The sequence below is a fragment of the Hippichthys cyanospilos genome, chromosome 1 (genome assembly GCF_059441005.1).
Source record: "Hippichthys cyanospilos isolate Australia breed blue-spotted pipefish chromosome 1, RoL_Hcya_1.0, whole genome shotgun sequence".
In the NCBI taxonomy this organism is placed as follows: domain Eukaryota; kingdom Metazoa; phylum Chordata; class Actinopteri; order Syngnathiformes; family Syngnathidae; genus Hippichthys; species Hippichthys cyanospilos.
This window is the reverse complement of record NC_142369.1, coordinates 6,397,260-6,415,431: the sequence shown is the minus strand read 5'-3', so window position 1 is coordinate 6,415,431 and position 18,172 is coordinate 6,397,260. Positions and strand designations below refer to the sequence as shown.

Genomic DNA, 18,172 nt, shown 5'->3' with positions numbered 1-18,172 from the left:
CTAATTTATTTTAATGACTTGATGAACCATGACTAGCAAGCCGCTAAAGTCTACCTGCCATTTTAACTGGGCTTCACACCACTTAGCAAAACATTAGCATGTTTGGTTGACGAGCTAACAAAAACGTAGCATTGATGAAATCAGCGACTTACCTGCGGCGCTCTGTTCTAATGACCTTTTCAGACAGCATCAATTGAATGACAATCAAAGCTATGAAAATGATACACAACAGAGTTGATCACTATTTTATTCAATTTTGGTGGATTCATGACAGCAATCTTTACAGACTAGCTGTGCGTTTATGGTGCCCTGTAAAGAAAAAGAAAAGAAAAATACCCCATGTGTGAAATGTTGTATTCCAGTCCTTTTGTTGACTTTCTAAAAATGTACCTGCGTCGGCAGCGGTGGCGGGCCCTCGGGAGGAGAGCGGATTCTGCCCGAGCCCCTGAGACACTGGGAGGCTGCGGGCCTGTTTGGGATCCCCGGTGCGTCTCCTCTTGCTGTATGAACTGGAGTGATCTCTCATCCAAATGTCATAGAACGTCTCAGGAAGGATGGGTACAATAGCTAAGGACCTTGCGAAAAGCCTGTGCATTGACAACAGCCAAAACAGTCATTTAAATTCATATACATACATATAATTAAAAGGTTAGTTGAAGGATATTAGCTGTGACTGGCAGATAGAGGATGTCAGTCTCTGTGGGGATGATAATATCGTGGGAGATGTACTTGGTGGGATCCATGTAGCCCTCATGCGCCTCGCACATGGCAAACAACTCGATGTTGAGTTCAATGTGCAAACCTGCCGGCACCTGGACGGACGCCAAAATGACAGACGAACCGCATTGGTTTGATGACGCTTTTTGAACTTACAGGTCCCGGCTGGTACTTGACACGGAGGCCGGAGGAAATCGGAGGCTGTTTCACGTGGAACCTGGAACAGAAGCCGAGCCGTGAAGTCGCCATTGTGACCTCGTGGGGACGTACGAAGATTCACCTGCAGGTGTCCACGCCCACGTTCTTCATGATCACCGTGACGACAGAGAAGGATCCGTCCTTCTGCAAGCCAAAGTCAACGCTGGGCGGGCGCAGCTCAAAGCCCCTGATTATGACGCTTGGGTCGACCAGTGAAATGGTGCGACACCGGCGCCGAACCGGTTCCTCCACGGAGCGGAACTGCGGATGGGATTTCTTTTTTTTCAAAGCAGTGCGCACAACGGTGTCGGGCTGGAACTAACAATGACTTAACTCAGCGGTTCTGAACCTTTTCATCCGGCTTCCCTACAAACCATTTTTTTATGGAAAACAAACAAAGACTTAAAACCAGGTGCTAAGCTATCAATGTCTAACATATTCAACTTATAATTACATATGTAGTAGGCATATTTTATTTAGCAACATCGGAAGAAAGATCACGTGACTTCATGAGTTTTATTGCATCTGCTGGAAAATCGCATCACTAATGACGACGTGCATATGTATAAAACCTACAAAGAAGTCACTATAAAACAACTTAGAAATAAGTTAACTCATGTTCCAGTTCATTTGTTCTTAATGTGAAAGATCAACATCATTCTATTCCAAAGTAAAAGCAAATATCTTATTTTAATTCAATGCAATCTGCTTTCTTACTGAACTATAGAATTCTCAGAGTATTTTAAAGATATTTCCATTTGAGAGGCTCAAATTCTGAGCATTTGGATAAATTTAGGTCTTCAAACAATTAACTGATTATCAAAAATAGTTATATTAATTTAGATTAGTTGTCGATGAATTGATTACTGATTTAATTGACAAGTTGGCATGTGAACTTTCCCACTGTTAACAACCGTAATAGCTTGAAGACTTCTGTTAGGAGTTTCATAAGTTCCAGTTCTGCGAGGCAGTAAAGGCATCACCATATGACGAGGTGAACTAGTGTGTGAAGAAACAAGGTGAAGGTTTCCCGGTATGTGTCTTACGTGATGATTTGGCACGCCGAAAGGTTTGGAGCTGATGATTGAAGGTGGAAGTCTGACGCTCGTCCGCCTGGGCTGCCCGGTTACGTTGACCTGGACCGACCTCAGAGGCCTGGCGGAGTCGGTCCGACAGCTGAAAGCTGGTATGGACACTCACGGGCACACACCAAACACAGAGTCATATTCATATTTGAGTTCCTGTTAAAATGACGTGAGAACGTTACCTGCTGCGGTAGGAGATGTTGTGTCGGGTATCTTGCTGCTCCTTGCTGCCGTGTGACTTAAGCGTGGACACAGATTGCAAATATTAGCTTCTTTTTAGTATGTGAGCGACCTTTCGCATGTGGCCTACAAACCTGGGAAAATGAGAAGGTGGTCTAAGTTCCACGGGCTCTGGCTCTACAATGTCATCTAGAACCAGAATACACGATTCATGTTTTTGAGGGTCAGCCTAATGGAACCACACCAGACATCTTCTAATTCAGAAAGAGGTTAATGATCTAACAGTTACTGTAAAACCCCATGTACACGATCTACTGTATATGAAATCCAAATCCATCCCAACGTATTATACACGCATTTCCAAAAATTAAGGAAAATTATTGTATTTTTTGGATGATTAACAGTACCTAGATTTAAAAAAAAAAGCAAACTTTAAGCCACAATTTCTTTCTCATGATTTGAGCCCTGCAGTTTACGTGCAGTTGTATGTATAAACAGTAATCCCTCGTTTTTCACTGTCAATGAGGACCGAAAACCCTCCACGAAAAGTGAAAAACCGTGAAGTAGCTGATGATCCTATTCTTGTATACTTACGAATGTCTTCAAACAGAATGTCCCTTGGTAAGGTCTCTTCCGCATCGTCTGACTCCGTTTCGGTTGTGGTGCTCAAGATCGACGTTGTGTCTGGACTTTGGCGGAAGAGACGACTCTGTAAAACAAGAGTACAATTAGCAACTAATAATATGTACAGTTCGAGGAACTTAGTAAAGTTTCATCCAACGGTGCTGACGACAAACAAGTTCAGGCTAACACTTTCCTGGTGTAACACGTTGTTTTCCGGGTGGAAGTACGGCACGATGATCTTCTTTCTCAGCGCATCGAGGCAAGACTTCACTTCATACAGCTCCTGTCTGAAGGACACACGCGTACAGAAAAAACAAAAGGAACATTTTTTGGCCTGTTTTACTGCCGCTTCACCTCTCACCTCCTGCTTTCTTTTGTGATTAAGGGATATACAAATAAACTTTAAAAGATGTGCGACATGTGTGGTGCGACGCGAGTCCTAACCTGTACTGTTCCAACGTGTCTGTCCACTTTGACTCCTTGGCCTCGGCGCAGCTGCAAGAAGACAAAAGAAGAATGAGATCCTGTAGACGTCACGTTGAGTACCAAAGCGACCGCTACCTGACATGGTCCGTCATTGCAGGATCCTCTAATTCGTCCAATAGCTCGACTGGAGTTTGCATGGCCTGCTTGTACAGACTGCTAATGTCTCCTGTGGACAGACATAAGCCAATGAGACAAAAGGACATTCAAGTCAGGCATGACTAAAGAGTCCCTTTACCTGGGGTCTTTGTCATACTGGGGCAGACTTCGGGCACTTCCTCTGGAACAGACTTTGAAAAAACACTGCTGCGTTAGCACACTTTGAATATGAATAATACCGTTTCACTAGGAGCTGTAGTGTAACATCTATGTTCATTTCTCTTAGCCCATCCGTGGTATTTCACATTATATGTTAGTATCAAGCTGGTGGCACCTGACTAAGCAGAACCCCGGCGTGGGCTTGCTCCACTTCAGTGCGAGGTTCCTTGAGCATCACGTCAGCGGACCACTGTGCCTTCTGCATCAAACCCTCAATATATTCCTGCAAGACAAGTCAAAACAATGACTCGTCTTCAGATCAAATCAGCTAAGGTGTGTGTAGTCATCCCTTGCCTTCAGCCGCATGTCCACTGTATTTTTGAGCCTTTGGCTTAAAGGCCCATACTGGTAAAGTTCCCGAATTTCCAGGACTTTGGGGCAATTGCGGACAGCTACACGGGCGATGGTCCGCTTTTGCAGGCTGCACCATTGTCCTGTAGTGGTCTCGAAGGAAGGACTCGAAGATTTCTGTGATGGAGAGACGGCGGAGTCAAAGGCTGTGTTTGATCACTAAGTCGACACACTCGGAAGTCAAGGTTTCGCCATTCAGGAGTGGTTTTCATATGGGGTTATACTTTTGTATCATTCTCTGCCAACTTTTTTCAGACACTCCTTTACCCTAATATTTGAAAATATACTGTAAATGAGTGCATGAGGTTGAATGTCTGGACTCTGTAAAAACGTAAAATTATGTCTTTGGGAATGCATAAATGGAACTATATATTTTTTTTCAAATTAAGAGCAAATTAACATGAAGCAATTTATCTGTTTTCAATTTTTTTTCATTTAAAATTTGCACTTGTTAGGGGGTACTTTGCTGAAAACATATTTAACAAGGAGGTACATCATTGAAAAAAGGTTGCGAGCCACTCCAGATACAGTATATTGTCTTCTACCTCAAAATGATAGGGCTCATGCCCTCCGCGGTTCCGTAGGCTCTGAAGTAAGTTGTCAAGGTCCAGCTTCTCATGCACCCACTTGGACCGCACGTTCTCGATGCTGGGCTTCAGGACGGTGATACCAAACTCATCTGGAGGAGTTCCAACACGCTGTGTAGCCTTGTTGACCGGGACAGCATCGAGCAAAATGGTCTCTCACCTTGTGTGTCTGGCAGCGGGTCCTTCAGCAGAGCCACAGTGGGGTCCATGTGAGCCTGGTACAGAAGCTCTGCCACAGCTTGGCTACTAAGGAGCTCAAAACCAGAACCGTCCTCATGCAGCAGGAACAGCCTGCGGTCAAACACAAGCAAGCAGTAAAGTGCAATTCATCGCATTTACAGAGTGCGTGTGTGTGTGCGCTTGTTTCACCTTGGACAATGGTCTCTGGGCTTTGACATCATTTCATTCTCATCATCCTCATCCTCCTCTTCCTCTTGCAGCAGATGTGGAGCTGGGACAACAATGTGAGTGGTCACCTGGCCATCATCCAACACCTGAAGAGAGTGTGAATCTTTAGTAGGCCCTAAAAAGATGTACAGTGGTGTATTTCAGGTATGAGTTTAATTCATTCTTTGACCATGCTTGTAACTCAAAGATAAAGCCTAACCAAACATTTCCTTTACAAAAACATGTTTTATGTGCCATTCACTCGGCCAAACATGGAATTCTGAATAATGCATTCGTTGAATAAGAGTTGATCAGCAAAATTAATTTTTAAATCCATTTTATCACGTACTGTTGGCCGAAAACTATATCAGAATTCTTGGCCCAGGTAACGGCAAAACAGTTGTCTCCAGAGTTTGATCACATGACGTTTGCAAGCTGGACTATGTTCTTTCCAGCAAAAGGCAAAATGCCCCCCTCCCTTTGCTGCTTGATTCATATTCCACAAATGCACTATTAACCAGAATTTAAATCGGATAATGTGGTTCCCATAGAGCACATTTCACCATTAAGGGCAATCTTAATGGCAAGATGCCTTTAAACTGTACACTGCAACTTACCTGAAAGTGGCTTCCATCCTGGTCTGTTATGTCACAGGCCACTTCGTCAGTGTGACACATGATGTAAGAGGAGTGGTCATCCTGAGCGGGTTCACTGGTGTAGACGCACTTGCCATCAGTTTGGATGTGCAGGAGTCCAACGTTGGATGGGACCACCTTTGACAATAAATAAATAAATAAATAAATAAATAAATAAGGAATAACACAATGATTCACAGTGACAAAAAGCACCCACATGATAATCTCCTTCGATATTCCCGGTGATAACAGTCCCATCCGCCAGCCAGATTTCAGCCACGTGTCGTTCAGGGTACATCACCACAGTAGCGCAGGCCTCGTTCTCCACGACCACCACCCTCTCCCCCTCTATACAAGTGCCACTTTGGTCTCCATCAGTGCTTGAGGTCCTTTCTTGGTAGAACGTAGTGATCCTCGTTCCATCTGCATGATCAACGCTGAAAGAGCCGTCTGGCTTGCTCACCATCACCACCAGATCTTCCCGACTCAGCATCTCCTGCAAGCCGAGCAAAGAAAGCCAAGACGGTCACGCAAACTTGGCCGTTGGCGCCGCAACTGCAGGACTCTCACCTTGTGAGTGACTGGGTCAGACATCTTGTAAGATAAAAGAGCGCAGGTCGGGGTCTCTTCGTGTGTGCTACCGACAGTGCATATGCGAGCACCGCAGGGCGTTGTCGTCGCCCAAAACCCTTGAGGGGGAGGGGCGGTAACTTGGTTCTCGGGATTCTGCTCTAGAAGTGCATATATATATATATATATATATATATATATATATATATATATATATATATATATATATATATATATATATATATATAACAGTATATACAGTGTATGCACATGCACACACGCAAGCACACACACACAGACTTAAATTGATATCAGTGGGGTTTTCTTGCCATCTGTGGTTTCTTTTTCTTCGATTTCCTCTACCCACACTGGACCAGAATCTGAGCTGGTACTGATGGTGCCATCTGCAAAGAGCACCTGCAACAAAGGTTATTTGCGTTGACATAAGTAAATCAAAATAACCACAATTTAAAGTGAAATAACATTTTTTTCCTGAAGAAATAACAAAAAGGAAATCGTTTTTTTTTTTTCCCCCACTTACAGTATATAGCGCTTCTCTATCATGGGTACTCAAAGCACTTTATACTAACTAGTCATTTACCTACTGATGACACAGCATCAGGAGCAATTGGGGCTTCAGTGTCTTGCTCAAGGACACACACACACACATTATATATATATATATATATATATATATATATATATATATTATATATATATATATATATATATAACAACCCCCCCCCAAAGAAGAAATTAAAAATAACTAGCAAATCTTTAAAAATAAGTTAAAAATGAATTTAAAAAAAAAACTGCAAAAAGAACAACTAAATGCCCCGCTATTTCTACCTCGCTGGAGCCATCCCTCATGTACCGGATGACAGTTCCTTGGCTGGTGACGATGCGGGAGGCCTCTTTTGCGAGAGAGGGTCCCTGATGACCTGTGACTTGAAAACTCAGTCGCACCAGCATGGCTTGCTCCTCTGAGAAGACACACGCAAACACAGCTATACATTTTGCTGTTACCATGCCATAAACAAGTGTCAGAGTTGTTTCGGAGGGAAAAAATGACATGACTAACCGTCATCACGCATAAACTGCACAAGTAGGCCACTGGGGATGGAAAAACTGAGACTGTTGAGTGGATTTAGCGGGACTTTTGCTTGAGTCTCAGACGGTTTCCGTTCATCCGATTCTGCCGGTGCTAAGGACGTGTCGTCGAGCTGAGGGCACAATCCAAAAATCAAAACAAAAAAATCCAACAAGGAAATGTTCCAGCATGGCGAATATACACGATAAAAATACCTGTCCATCTGCATCGTCGGTCTTTGGGGCTTCGGTTAGCCCCGCTCCCATCGACTCTTGCGGATGGTTCTCTGTTTCTTTGGGACTCCCGACCAGGGCTGCAGAGGTGGATTCTTGCAAACCTTTGTCTGGTTCGTTGAGATTCTCGACTGGGACTGCAAAGGTGTGGACGTTTTTCGGTATTTTGGAAATATTCTACATGGATGCTATCAATGACAACGTAAGCAAATGGGAAGTAACTCAATAAGAAATGGTTTTACAGTCAAAGAAGTATTAACTTTTCTTCTTCTGTTTTATTCTTGATAGTTAGCACATTATGACATATCTTAGAAAATGTTGACCTTTCTTGTAACTGGATTGTTCAAAAATACTCTATACAGTCTTGAGATACAAGATTTGACCCAAAATGATCTTAAATCAACATTTACAATTGAAATGATTAGAAAATAATGTGTTTTTTTAAACCATGGTCAATTTAGCTAACAATTTTCAGCAGTAAACATCAATATGTTGTCTACAATTAACTAATTCTATCCCAAATATTTTTTTTTTTACGTTTTTTGGGGTCAAGACATTTTTTTTTACTTCAGTTCAGGGGCCATTGTGTGCTGCTGCTTCTGATGTGGGAACCCTGGCCACTTGGGGGCAGTATAATACATTCACATATGTAGCTTAGCAGCTCACTAGTATTTTTTTGCAAATGATAGAAAATGTATCTCCTTGTATAGTCATCATGTAAGTTTTTGACAAAATAACCAAGCATTTGCTGGGCGGTGTCACACCTTGGCATTTCTCTGGTGGTCTTTGAAAACTGTAAGACAGCCGGACGCCATTATCCAGCAAGGCCGAGAAGGAACGCTTTGTGACTATGGTGGTCTTGACAGGGGGCTCTTTCGGTGGGGTGGAGTCGGTACGATGTGGCTCCTTAACTTTAGCGTCTATTCTTTGTGCAGTGACAGCATGGCTGATGTGTGTGTAGAAATGGTGGCCATCTTTCCTCACGGCCACTTTCAGCATGCTGGAACCTATAGTGAAGTGTCACGATCACATCAAATTTCAGTGGGAGGAATAAGAACTCAGCTCCTCTCCCAGATCATCAGCACAGCACTAATAAGAGTTCAATGAGAAGAGTCAAATTGCAGGAACCCTTCTCAGCCCCTCCTCGCCACATCCCTGCCACATCCCTGTACTTTTTTTTTTTTAATTGAAATTGTATTAAGATTAAACTTTGATGTTGAAACCGGGTATGGAAAGACATGAATTCCAAAACTGGAAGTATTTTTACTTTAAAAATATTCAACATGGACGTGTGGGGCAGTTTGTGGGAGGGCTGAGATTGGATACTGCAGTCAGACTCTCTAGCATTCAACGCAGAGGATAAAGACCATATGAACATTGTGACTTCATGTTGCTGAATCATTTTGTGTTCAATCAGTTGCAGGGATAACGCCCGCAACATAAACGCTAATCAGTGTTAACATTAAGCAAGTGAGGCCTTTCTTCCATCAGTTGTATATCTGTTTTGCATACATGTGTTTTAATTCTCTTCAATGAAGTCACCCATATCTCAAGGCACCACAAAGTAAGTTCCCAAACGTGCAAATGACTTGACCTTCGACATAGTTGATGGTCTCCACTGTAACGTGGCCCCCGGCCGCCGGAAAGAGGGACTGGATACACCCTGACAGATGGACCAACATTCCATCCATGTGGAAGCCTGTGAACCCCTAAGTTTGAGGAGCAAAAAGTTAAAACCGCGAGATTTTGTGAACCATGTAGAGTATATCATTTTGCATATCTTGTGTATGTTCGTACAGGGTCGGGCTCCTCTTTGTCGTCCACTTTATTTGAAAGCAACTGGTCGGCGCTGGGTGCAGTGGAGATGTCGGTCGTATCTTTGGTCTTCCCCGTGTTGCCGGATTTGTCGCTTTTCTTAACCTCCGCCGACTTGGGTTCCGCCGCCCCCTTCTTACCCGCCGCCCCCTTCGCCGGCTTTTTGCCTTTTTTGTTTTCTTCTTCTTTCAGCTTCTCTTCCTCCAGCTTGGAAGCCTGCCGATTGGAATGACGGGTCAATACTTTTGACATGTCTAGATTTTTTTTTTTTTTTAATGTACAAACCTTAAGCGAGATTTTTGTGACAAATGGCTCCCGAGATTCGTCTTCCTCTATCAAATCCACCTTTTTTATTTCTTGTCCAAGAGAAAGATGCATTTATTTCAATAAACAAATAATACAGTTGTGTCGCGTGAAGCTCAGCTATATTACCTGCAGCTTGCGCAGAAATGCTTTCCAACAATTCCCTTTTGAGCTCCTCTTTCTCAATCCAGTCTTTGATGGTGTCTGCTACGTGCTCCAAATATGTTCTTAACAAATTTCAGATTCATCATGTTCCACGCAAATCCAACAACCAATGACCTCTCTCACAAAGCTTTTAATGTATATTTTCTTTGCAGAGCAGTTTTGCGAATCATTAACTTAATTTGAGGATAAATTTTCAAAATTTGTGGCCCATTTAGATTTTGCAGGTTTATACCAGGGACCTCAAGCTAGTATTTTATTAAACAATAATATGGCATTATTAACAATGATTATTATTTAATTTTATTTAAATTCACACAGCAAACAGTGATGCAAAACCGCTTATTTGGAGCCTTGTCTCACCTGAACTTGACATCTGTGTGAATGGCTACATCCCAGAATTCCTTGCAAGAGCGATCAGGACTCATGGGATTGTGGCAGAAAATGTACATGACGTTATTATGACTTCCTCTGAGTGTGTCCAGACAGCGATATTGCTGGGCAGCCGACTGGAGGACCTGCCCCCAAAAACAATATACAGGTACTGTATAACATTTAAACGGCGAGGCACGAGATGGTGATTTCCTAGGCAATTAGAAGTCACCTGAGGTAAGATAGTTGCATCGTAGTGTTCAACGTAGTGCCAGTCCTTAAGGGACCTCATTCGACAACTCTGAATGTCAGCCAGGTCCAGCTGGACAAGTTGGTGCTCGATGACCTGATTGCGTGAAAAGCAATAATCTTAAGTGACATGTAAATAAGAATTTTTCAAAATCTCTGAAGGAATAATGAAACAGTTTGTGTTATAGGTCTCAACAAAATGCCACCAATGTAGCGATTAAAATACAAACACCTCTGTCGAATCACCGTCTTCGTTTAGAAATGTTGTACCTACAGCAGAGAAGGAAATTGTGAAAAAGTGAAAAAATAAGAATACATTTGATTGACTAAAGCAACAACACACATTTCTTGCGCAGGTTGCGAAGCTTCTGCTTCGCGAAGGACAACGGATTGTCCCAGGGGTTGATGGACTGTTTTTCAGAGGGGTGCACGATTCCCAAAGGTCTGCAATCTTTTCCCAGAACGCCATCTTCATCCAATCCCGTCAGCGGCATGCTCTCAAACACGCTCTGGTGAAAGAAGCGCTCCACTTGCGGCCATGACATCTCATCTATGGAGCATGGGTAAGAATTCCAAATAAACTATATATTTTTTTAAAACTGTAAAAAAAATTTTTTTTTTCAGACCATCGGTGCATAAGCGTTGGAGCTGCTGTTTGATGGACCACCAGCAGGAACCGTTGGGGCGCCTCTGAGCCACAGAGTTGATGAGCGTCCACGCGGGCGACCACTTCATCATGGACACCTCCTCCTCGGCTGGATCCAAACCTTGAATCTCCTACAAGTATTGCAAAAACAAGTCATTAAATGCGTCATATTTACAGTAGTACTCATAAGTTTGCATACTTTTCGGGAATGTAAACTTACAAGCACAACTGTAAAAAAAAAAAAAAAGTCTCATGTTGGCTAGCGTTAGCTTGACTTCTGTTCAAAACAACGTGTTTCATGGCTAACATTGTGAATTAACACAAAATGCGAAAGAATTCATAATGGTTGTGCTCATAAAATAGCACAACCATCCTTGGTAATTTAAAAGAGCTCCGATGAAGAAAAAAATATTTTTATATGTTGTACGTTGTACGTCACAGCTTTGCTAATGTCGTGAATTGAGTGACATAAAATAATTTATAGTACAGTTGTACTTATACATTTATATACCATAAGTACGTAATCTTATGAGCACAACTATACTAATCTTGTTATGTGTCACTTGTTGATTGGCTTTTGGTGAACAACATGTATTAAAATTTTACGTTGTGAAATGAGTAACAAAAAAATGCTAAACTAATTGATAATACAGCTGTGCTTATATGTTTTTATATCATAGTGGTATGCAAACAGGGATAGAGCCCTGACCCCCCAGAAAATGTGAAAATCAGTTCGAACAACTGACAATACATCAGCAAAGCAGTTAAATTGAAGAGCATTATGAAGCATTAGCATATCTTGCATTAATCTCGAACCGATGTAACATAAACAACTTTATTCTGTAGTTTAATTTTTTGAGGCTCAGCAGAATTACAACTTGCATACTTGCATACTAGCCTGAATTTCACATATCAAACCCGTATAAGCATAATATGTTAAGACAAATGGTATCAAATCATCAAATTTACATTTTGCCATTTACACACACTAAGAGTGAATAAATGAGGACATAAAAATAACTGGAAATACGCATTTCACTTACAGTGATGCCAATTAAGCGTAGTGCCCTTTCATCATGATATCTGATGATGAATGGCTGCTCGGATCTCCTTGGCGTCGTCTCCAACCCGAATTGCTTCTTGAGCATCTAAGGCGGAACACAAAAGACGATGGAGTTGGCGCTTTATTTTATTTTACACGCGTTGCCCCTCACACACTTCCTTGTCTTCTTCTCTCTGTACTGTGGTCAACAAACTATGCAGCAGTTCACCCCTCTCCTCTTCTGCTTGGATCTGAGGCAAGACATTGTCCAACATTCGGCCCACCACGTGATGATCCAGAACCGGAGAGGTCTGAGGGTCGGCGTCGTCAGCCGCTTGCGCTGGAAGGGGCTGCTCGACTGTCAACACGACCTGGACACACAAAGGCAAGGCGCCTGAGATTTAGGGCGCTGGCAAAATGTCTGAAGAAGCGCAAACCTGCTCCAGCACGCAATGCAGGATGAGCGGAACGGAGTGGGCCTCGGCCGGAATGTGCTCCATGAGGACGTTGTAGTGATTCATGTCCACTTCGGTGGTCAGAGCTGAGGACTTTTCTGTTTGGAAAAAGAAAACCGCAACGAGGTGGGCTTGTGATAAAAAGCAGGTTGATGATGATGATGATGAAGGAAGCGCTTACTTATCGGTGGTGGGCGCTTCTTTGAGCGCGGGGACACACTAGGTCCGGTCTGCCAGACAAAAAAGTCGTGATTTAACCAAAGACGTATGTGAATAATTTGTGTATGTATATCACAGTTATAAAAGTTAAGCAGTCAGAAGATGGAAGCAGTTTGGTGAGCTAAACAGGTTTGACTCTTAAAATAAGAAAACGGTCCCAGTGCTAATGTAGCTAACGTTTCACTGGCCAGTAATAATTGTAAATAATTGTAATAATTTTAAAGGCTCGGCTCAGATGAGATCAGAACTGTTAAAAATAATCAACTGTTCGAAAACAAATCGATTGGTGAATCAATAAATGGCTGTTTTAAAATAGTTTTTGAGTAAATCGACAAATATATTAATGAGCAAATAATCGTTGAGAGGTGCACCATTTAATAAACATTTTAAAACCATAAAAAAAAGAAAAAAATTTAGAGATTAAAACACCTTTCAAAATCAGAATCACTGACTAGTCAACAAATTAATTGCTCTAGTACAGAGCCATACTTTCGCTCTAATTTGTCCTTTCATAAAATCCTATCATTACGTTTGCAAACGTCTGCTTTTGCATTGGAAAAGAATGACTCAAACAGAAAGCTCTCTTATGATATTACTTGATTGGTTTTTAGTCTTTTTTTGAGCACCTAGCCATTTCAAATAAACACTGACTAATCGGTGAATAAACAATAGCCCATTCACTGCCAATGATGACTATAGACGTGAAAAATCAATTTGAACTGGGATGGAAAGAGTTAACACAAAAAAAGATGTTTGTTTTTTTAATAGAGTCCCGTGCACATTAAAATTTTAACCGACTACCCGATTAGCAAAATCGATTCCAAGAATAATCGCAAGTGAGAGCCCTAGATTGTTGTGGCGACAAATAAAAGCTGAAATCTGGTTAGACAAAAAAATATAACTCAATCCATCCATAACTAGTCATAAGCTTGTGTGTGTACCTCAGCGGACGGTGAAGCATCCTGCCCCGAGAGCACAGAGGGCACACGCACGAAGCTGACGCTGTCCAAGTAGTGCTGGTGCTGCTTGCGCCAGTCCAGGCAGTCATAGATGAGATTGGCCACGCCGTCGAACAATTGCGTTGCCGCCGCCATCTGCAAGCGGGCGTGAGCGCCAAAGACAAACATAGGAGGGACGCGAGCGGCGACGTACCACAGCCTCGAAATCCTGGTGGTCAAAGGGCATCAACGAGTCCGGCACGGCATACTCCAGCTGAGCCACGTTGTGGAGTCTGGAGTTTGTCCCTCCGCTGTCTAAAACCTGCCTCAGAGAGCCCCAGAAGTGGTCCAGAACCTTGGTCTGCGCAGCAAACGCCTCTTTGGCGGCAATTTCCTCCGCTGGCAGAAAAAAGCAAATAAAATTGAGCTCCGTTCTGCTTCTTAGTTGAATTTTTAGCTAGCTTAACGGGATGAAGAAAGAAATGTTTGTGAGTGAATACATCTTCTTTTTGTTCCAGCTCACCACTGGGCTCCACGTTTTCCTCGTCCTCGTCCTGGTCCTCGCCCTGGTCCTCATCGGAGGATGGGAGCGTGGCGCTCAGCTTGATGATGTTGGCGACGGGCACGCCGGCGCCGTCCAGCGTCCCCACCAGCTGAGGCTGGTGGAAGCCCATCAGCAGGACGTAGTGTTGAGGGCCGTCGTTGGGCTCGTCGTCTGCAAAATTGTAAATGCTGTGAGATGATTGTAATGATCAATGGATCGTTTCATCATGTAAAAAAAAAAAAAAGTGCCATCTTGATGCCAAGCAACTACCTTGACGAAATTGAAGTTTCTTTCAGACAAAAGTAGTGCTTTGCCAGCATCTTTTGGCATTCTGGTACAAACTACAGGATGTCATGACTCAAGGAGCTTAATTTAGGAAAATCTTGACCTTTGCCGCCATCTTGTGGTATCTTAGTGATAAGAAACTTTGTTGAAATTAGTTGAAGAGTTTTTAATACAAAAGTTGTTTTTTAATACATAAGTGGTACCACTGCCATTATATTTCCAAGGAACTATGTAGACGCAACAAAGAAGTTTAATGTCGACAGAAGTAGTGCTGCATAAGATGGCAGATCTTGTGGCAACTTTGTACAAGTGGTGCAAAAAGGGCAGCTGTTAGGTATTTTAGATCAAGCAATTACGTATGTTGAAATTAGTTTAGCTAAATTCAGACAAAAGTAGTACTTTGCCATCTTCTTTGCCATGTTGGCACCAAGTTTTATTTAGAGAAGAGTACAACATCTGCAATCTTGGGGGTAAGAAACTGTTTAGGAAAGTAAAGGAGTTTCTTTTGGACAAGAGTAGCACTTTGACACCATCTTGTGCCATCTTGGTGCTAAGCTATGCTGAAATGTGTTGAGGGATTTCATTTAGGCTAAAGTAGTACGCTGACACCTTCTTGTGGCATCTCCATACAAACTATGGTATGCTCACATGAGTCAAGAAGTTTCATTTAGACAAGAGTGGGGCTTTGCGGCCATCTTGGACATTTTGGTATCAAGGAATTAAACAAGAATTTGTTTAACTTAATTCAGACAAAATTAGGACGTTTACGCCATCTTGGTGACAAGGAAGTAGGTAGACGCAAGTAAAACAATTTGATTTAAAAAAAAGTAGTACTTTCCTGACCTCTGGCATCTTAGGGTCAAGGACTATGTTGGAATTGGTTGAAATGATTTTAGACAAAAGTAGTACTTTGCCATCTTGTGGCATCTGGGTGCCAAGGAACTATACAATCGCAAGTACAGAAGAGTTTCAAAAGGAGTATTTACCACCCTCTTTTAGAATCTTAGTCCCAGGGAACTATGTTGAAATTCGTTGAGGAATTTCATTTATACAAAAACAGTACTTTGTCACCTTCTTTTGACATTCTGGTGAAAATGAATTATGCTGCGTTAATAAAGGAGTTATCTTAGTGTTTGTCGCCATCTTGCAGCATCTTGGTGCCAAGAACTATGTTGATGCAAGTAAAGGAGTTTCATCTCGGCAAAAATTGCGCTTTGCCATCATCTTGTGGCAGGCGATGACAAACCTTTTTCAAAGGGCTATTTGCAAGAGGGCTTGGTCAGTATTTTTAAAAAATCAATAAAAAACAATCCAAAATATTTATAATAATAATAATAATCAAGAGAATGTTTACTTATGTACTTGGGTGGCTCCACCTCATCCCTGCGTTTAAGCTTAGTTTTGGGTTTGGGAGGTGGCTCTTCCGCTTTTTTGTCTTTGCCTTTGCCTTTACCGCCCGCTTTTTCCTTCGGGGCGGGAGCAGCAGCTTGAGCCTGGATAGAAAAAAAAAAAGTCAACAAGAACGCAAAATTAAAGAGCAAACATTTGTTACATCTCGCACCTGCTCTGTTTTTCGTCTTTTCAGGTCACGCTCTTTAAACTGCAGCAGCATAAACTTGATGATTTGAGCCATGAGCTCTGCAGGAATGGCCTCTCGGGCCTCGAGCAGTTCCCTGGCGGGCATCGTCACCTGCCAACACACACCGTTATATATTCGTTGCTGGAGGACGAAGGCCGCGCGACTTTACGTCTCTACGGCGCAAACCTCGAAGAACGGAGGAAAGGCATCTCGTTTTTTGACTTTGGGATTCCCATATTCGCGAATCTGTTTAAACACATTTAGACAAATGACACATATCAATTTAAGGGAGCGTCAAAAAAATTGTCTTCATGATAGTTTGCTTTATGCGCCCCTACTTAGCCAGATGACGGCATTATTATTAATAATTGAGGTTGGGGAATATGAATACGTTCGTTTTCATCCCTCTCTGGGGACGGCCATTTTGTCACTTGCTGTCGACTGGAAATGACATCACAGTTGGTGATATTCACAGCTTACCTGTTTTCAGAGTTTGGTCATGTGGTTGCAAGCTGACTCGTGATTGGTTGTTACCTGAACTTTGAGCAAATATGGTGTCATTTTTAGTCGACAGCAATTATCAAAATGGCAGCGCCCTGAGACTGATAAAAAATGTTTCTGCTTAATTATTATTCCTCAAATTCAAATATTAGCCAGAATGCAGTGTTAGCACAAATGGGGCAACATAGAACAATTTATAGCAAAGAAAATTTGGGGGTTGACTTCCCCTTGAAATAACTTTGAACAATATTGATGCTAGCTTTGACGACCAGCAAGTTAGCTACCCTGGCCTCAGTTTCTTCCCAACTGAGTGCGCTGAAAAGTTTGCGTTGTGGTTGCTGCACTGCTCGAGCTAACGTCCGGATCAGCTCCTCGTCGTGTGGACCTCGACCCACCAGCACGCACACGCACGCGTGCCAGTTTTCCTGAGTGAGGACACTCAACATTTACATAGAGTTGTAAACATCACAACGTACCTCAAAAAAAAAAAAAATATAATAATTCTACTCAGCTGTTGCTGTTTTCATAGAATATTATATTTCAGTATTTTTATAATAATAATATTAATAAGAATATTATAATACATTGAAAACTCAGTTTTAATGAAATACTCTCAAATGGAAAACCAGCCACCAAACGTTTGAACACCTGAAAAGTTTAGCATTTGATGCTAACATGCAAACCTCGTCAAAAATTGCATTGGCGAGACCACTTTCCCAAGTCTGGACATCTGAACCCTGTGCGGCGGCGGTCTTTTTAGTCGCTGCGCCTTTTTTGGCAGCCTTGGGTGCCATTTCGCTTCAACAACGTTATGAATAGAATTTAAACTCAAGTTAGAAATACAACCGCCATCCTCGACCTTGTGGCGTCTACCTGCGTCGGTGTTGCCTATGACAACCACCAGGAAGTCATATCCGGAAACTTCCGGAAGCTTTCAAGGTAGACGTTTTTTTTGTACCTAGTTTGCTTTTTATTTTACATAAAAGAATAGTAAACTTATTCAGCAATTTCCAACACTAAAAGGTTTATATTTCGTTTGGTTACGTTTTTATGTTCAAATTAAAAAACGATAAACCAGAATTCAGAATTCACCTGGTGTCTGGGTTTGGTCACGTGACGTTCGCAATGTGAGCCTCAATTGGTTGTTACCTTGAAACTGAGATGCTATTTTAAGTCAGCAGCAAGTGGCAAAAAGTGTACGGTAAAAAGGTAATACAAGTGATTGTGAATGAAAAAATAGTGATAAAATGCATGAAACACATATTACCTATCTTTAAAATAGATGAGTCATAGGGAAGACACAAGTAAACACAGGGCTGCATAAAAGCTACTATGTGACAGCAATCCCGCGCTCTAGCATTTTGTGCCAGTGACCTACTTAAACCTCACAGGCACAATTCCACATCTCGAGATGTCTCACATATGTATCACTTTGCCATTTCATCATGCTCCCGCAAGACTTCTTGTTAAACATGATCACATGAGCCCATTTATCGCAGCTGTTATAACGCTCGTTTTATGTCGGCGGAAAAAAAAGGCAAATGGTGCAGGATGGATTTGAAATGTTTTATTGTCTGCGAGACAGTGAAAAGATTTCAATCAAA

At 42.2% G+C, this 18,172-nt stretch overlaps 1 protein-coding gene across 1 annotated transcript; it reads right to left on the bottom strand.

Moving 5' to 3' along the window:
- Window positions 1–110: 110 nt before the first annotated feature.
- On the bottom strand, window positions 111–17,416 carry spag17 (sperm associated antigen 17). The gene is made up of 47 exons (XM_088415897.1): window positions 17,252–17,416; window positions 16,853–16,993; window positions 16,254–16,313; window positions 16,050–16,178; window positions 15,843–15,981; window positions 14,183–14,374; window positions 13,874–14,058; window positions 13,663–13,815; window positions 12,684–12,732; window positions 12,485–12,600; window positions 12,224–12,418; window positions 12,049–12,153; window positions 10,986–11,136; window positions 10,703–10,909; window positions 10,592–10,629; window positions 10,343–10,456; window positions 10,102–10,256; window positions 9,706–9,803; window positions 9,559–9,629; window positions 9,256–9,489; window positions 9,053–9,167; window positions 8,223–8,465; window positions 7,441–7,595; window positions 7,217–7,358; window positions 6,985–7,118; window positions 6,465–6,552; window positions 6,136–6,296; window positions 5,783–6,061; window positions 5,548–5,703; window positions 4,913–5,037; window positions 4,704–4,834; window positions 4,502–4,635; window positions 3,900–4,073; window positions 3,721–3,828; window positions 3,526–3,577; window positions 3,366–3,456; window positions 3,249–3,299; window positions 3,001–3,091; window positions 2,775–2,892; window positions 2,315–2,369; window positions 2,183–2,238; window positions 1,962–2,110; window positions 998–1,176; window positions 874–934; window positions 665–812; window positions 391–558; window positions 111–309 (listed from the first exon to the last, which is right to left on the bottom strand). The coding sequence occupies exons 1-47, from the start codon at window positions 17,360–17,362 to the stop codon at window positions 281–283; spliced, it is 6,036 nt and encodes a 2,011-aa protein (XP_088272023.1). The 5' UTR covers window positions 17,363–17,416; the 3' UTR covers window positions 111–280.
- Between the last annotated feature and the right edge of the window lie 756 nt (window positions 17,417–18,172).

What these genes read in the sequence shown, in the direction of transcription:
- spag17 (XM_088415897.1), bottom strand. Translation starts at nt 17,362, where the DNA reads ATGGCACCCAAGGCTGCCAAAAAAGGCGCAGCGACTAAAAAGACCGCC. An exon ending in CCAATGCAATTTTTGACGAG is followed by an intron (nt 16,994 to 17,251) that starts GTTTGCATGTTA and finishes GTCCTCACTCAG; the next exon opens with GAAAACTGGCACGCGTGCGT. An exon ending in GGAGCCACCCAAGTACATAA is followed by an intron (nt 14,375 to 15,842) that starts GTAAACATTCTC and finishes ACAATTTTGCAG; the next exon opens with ACGACGAGCCCAACGACGGC.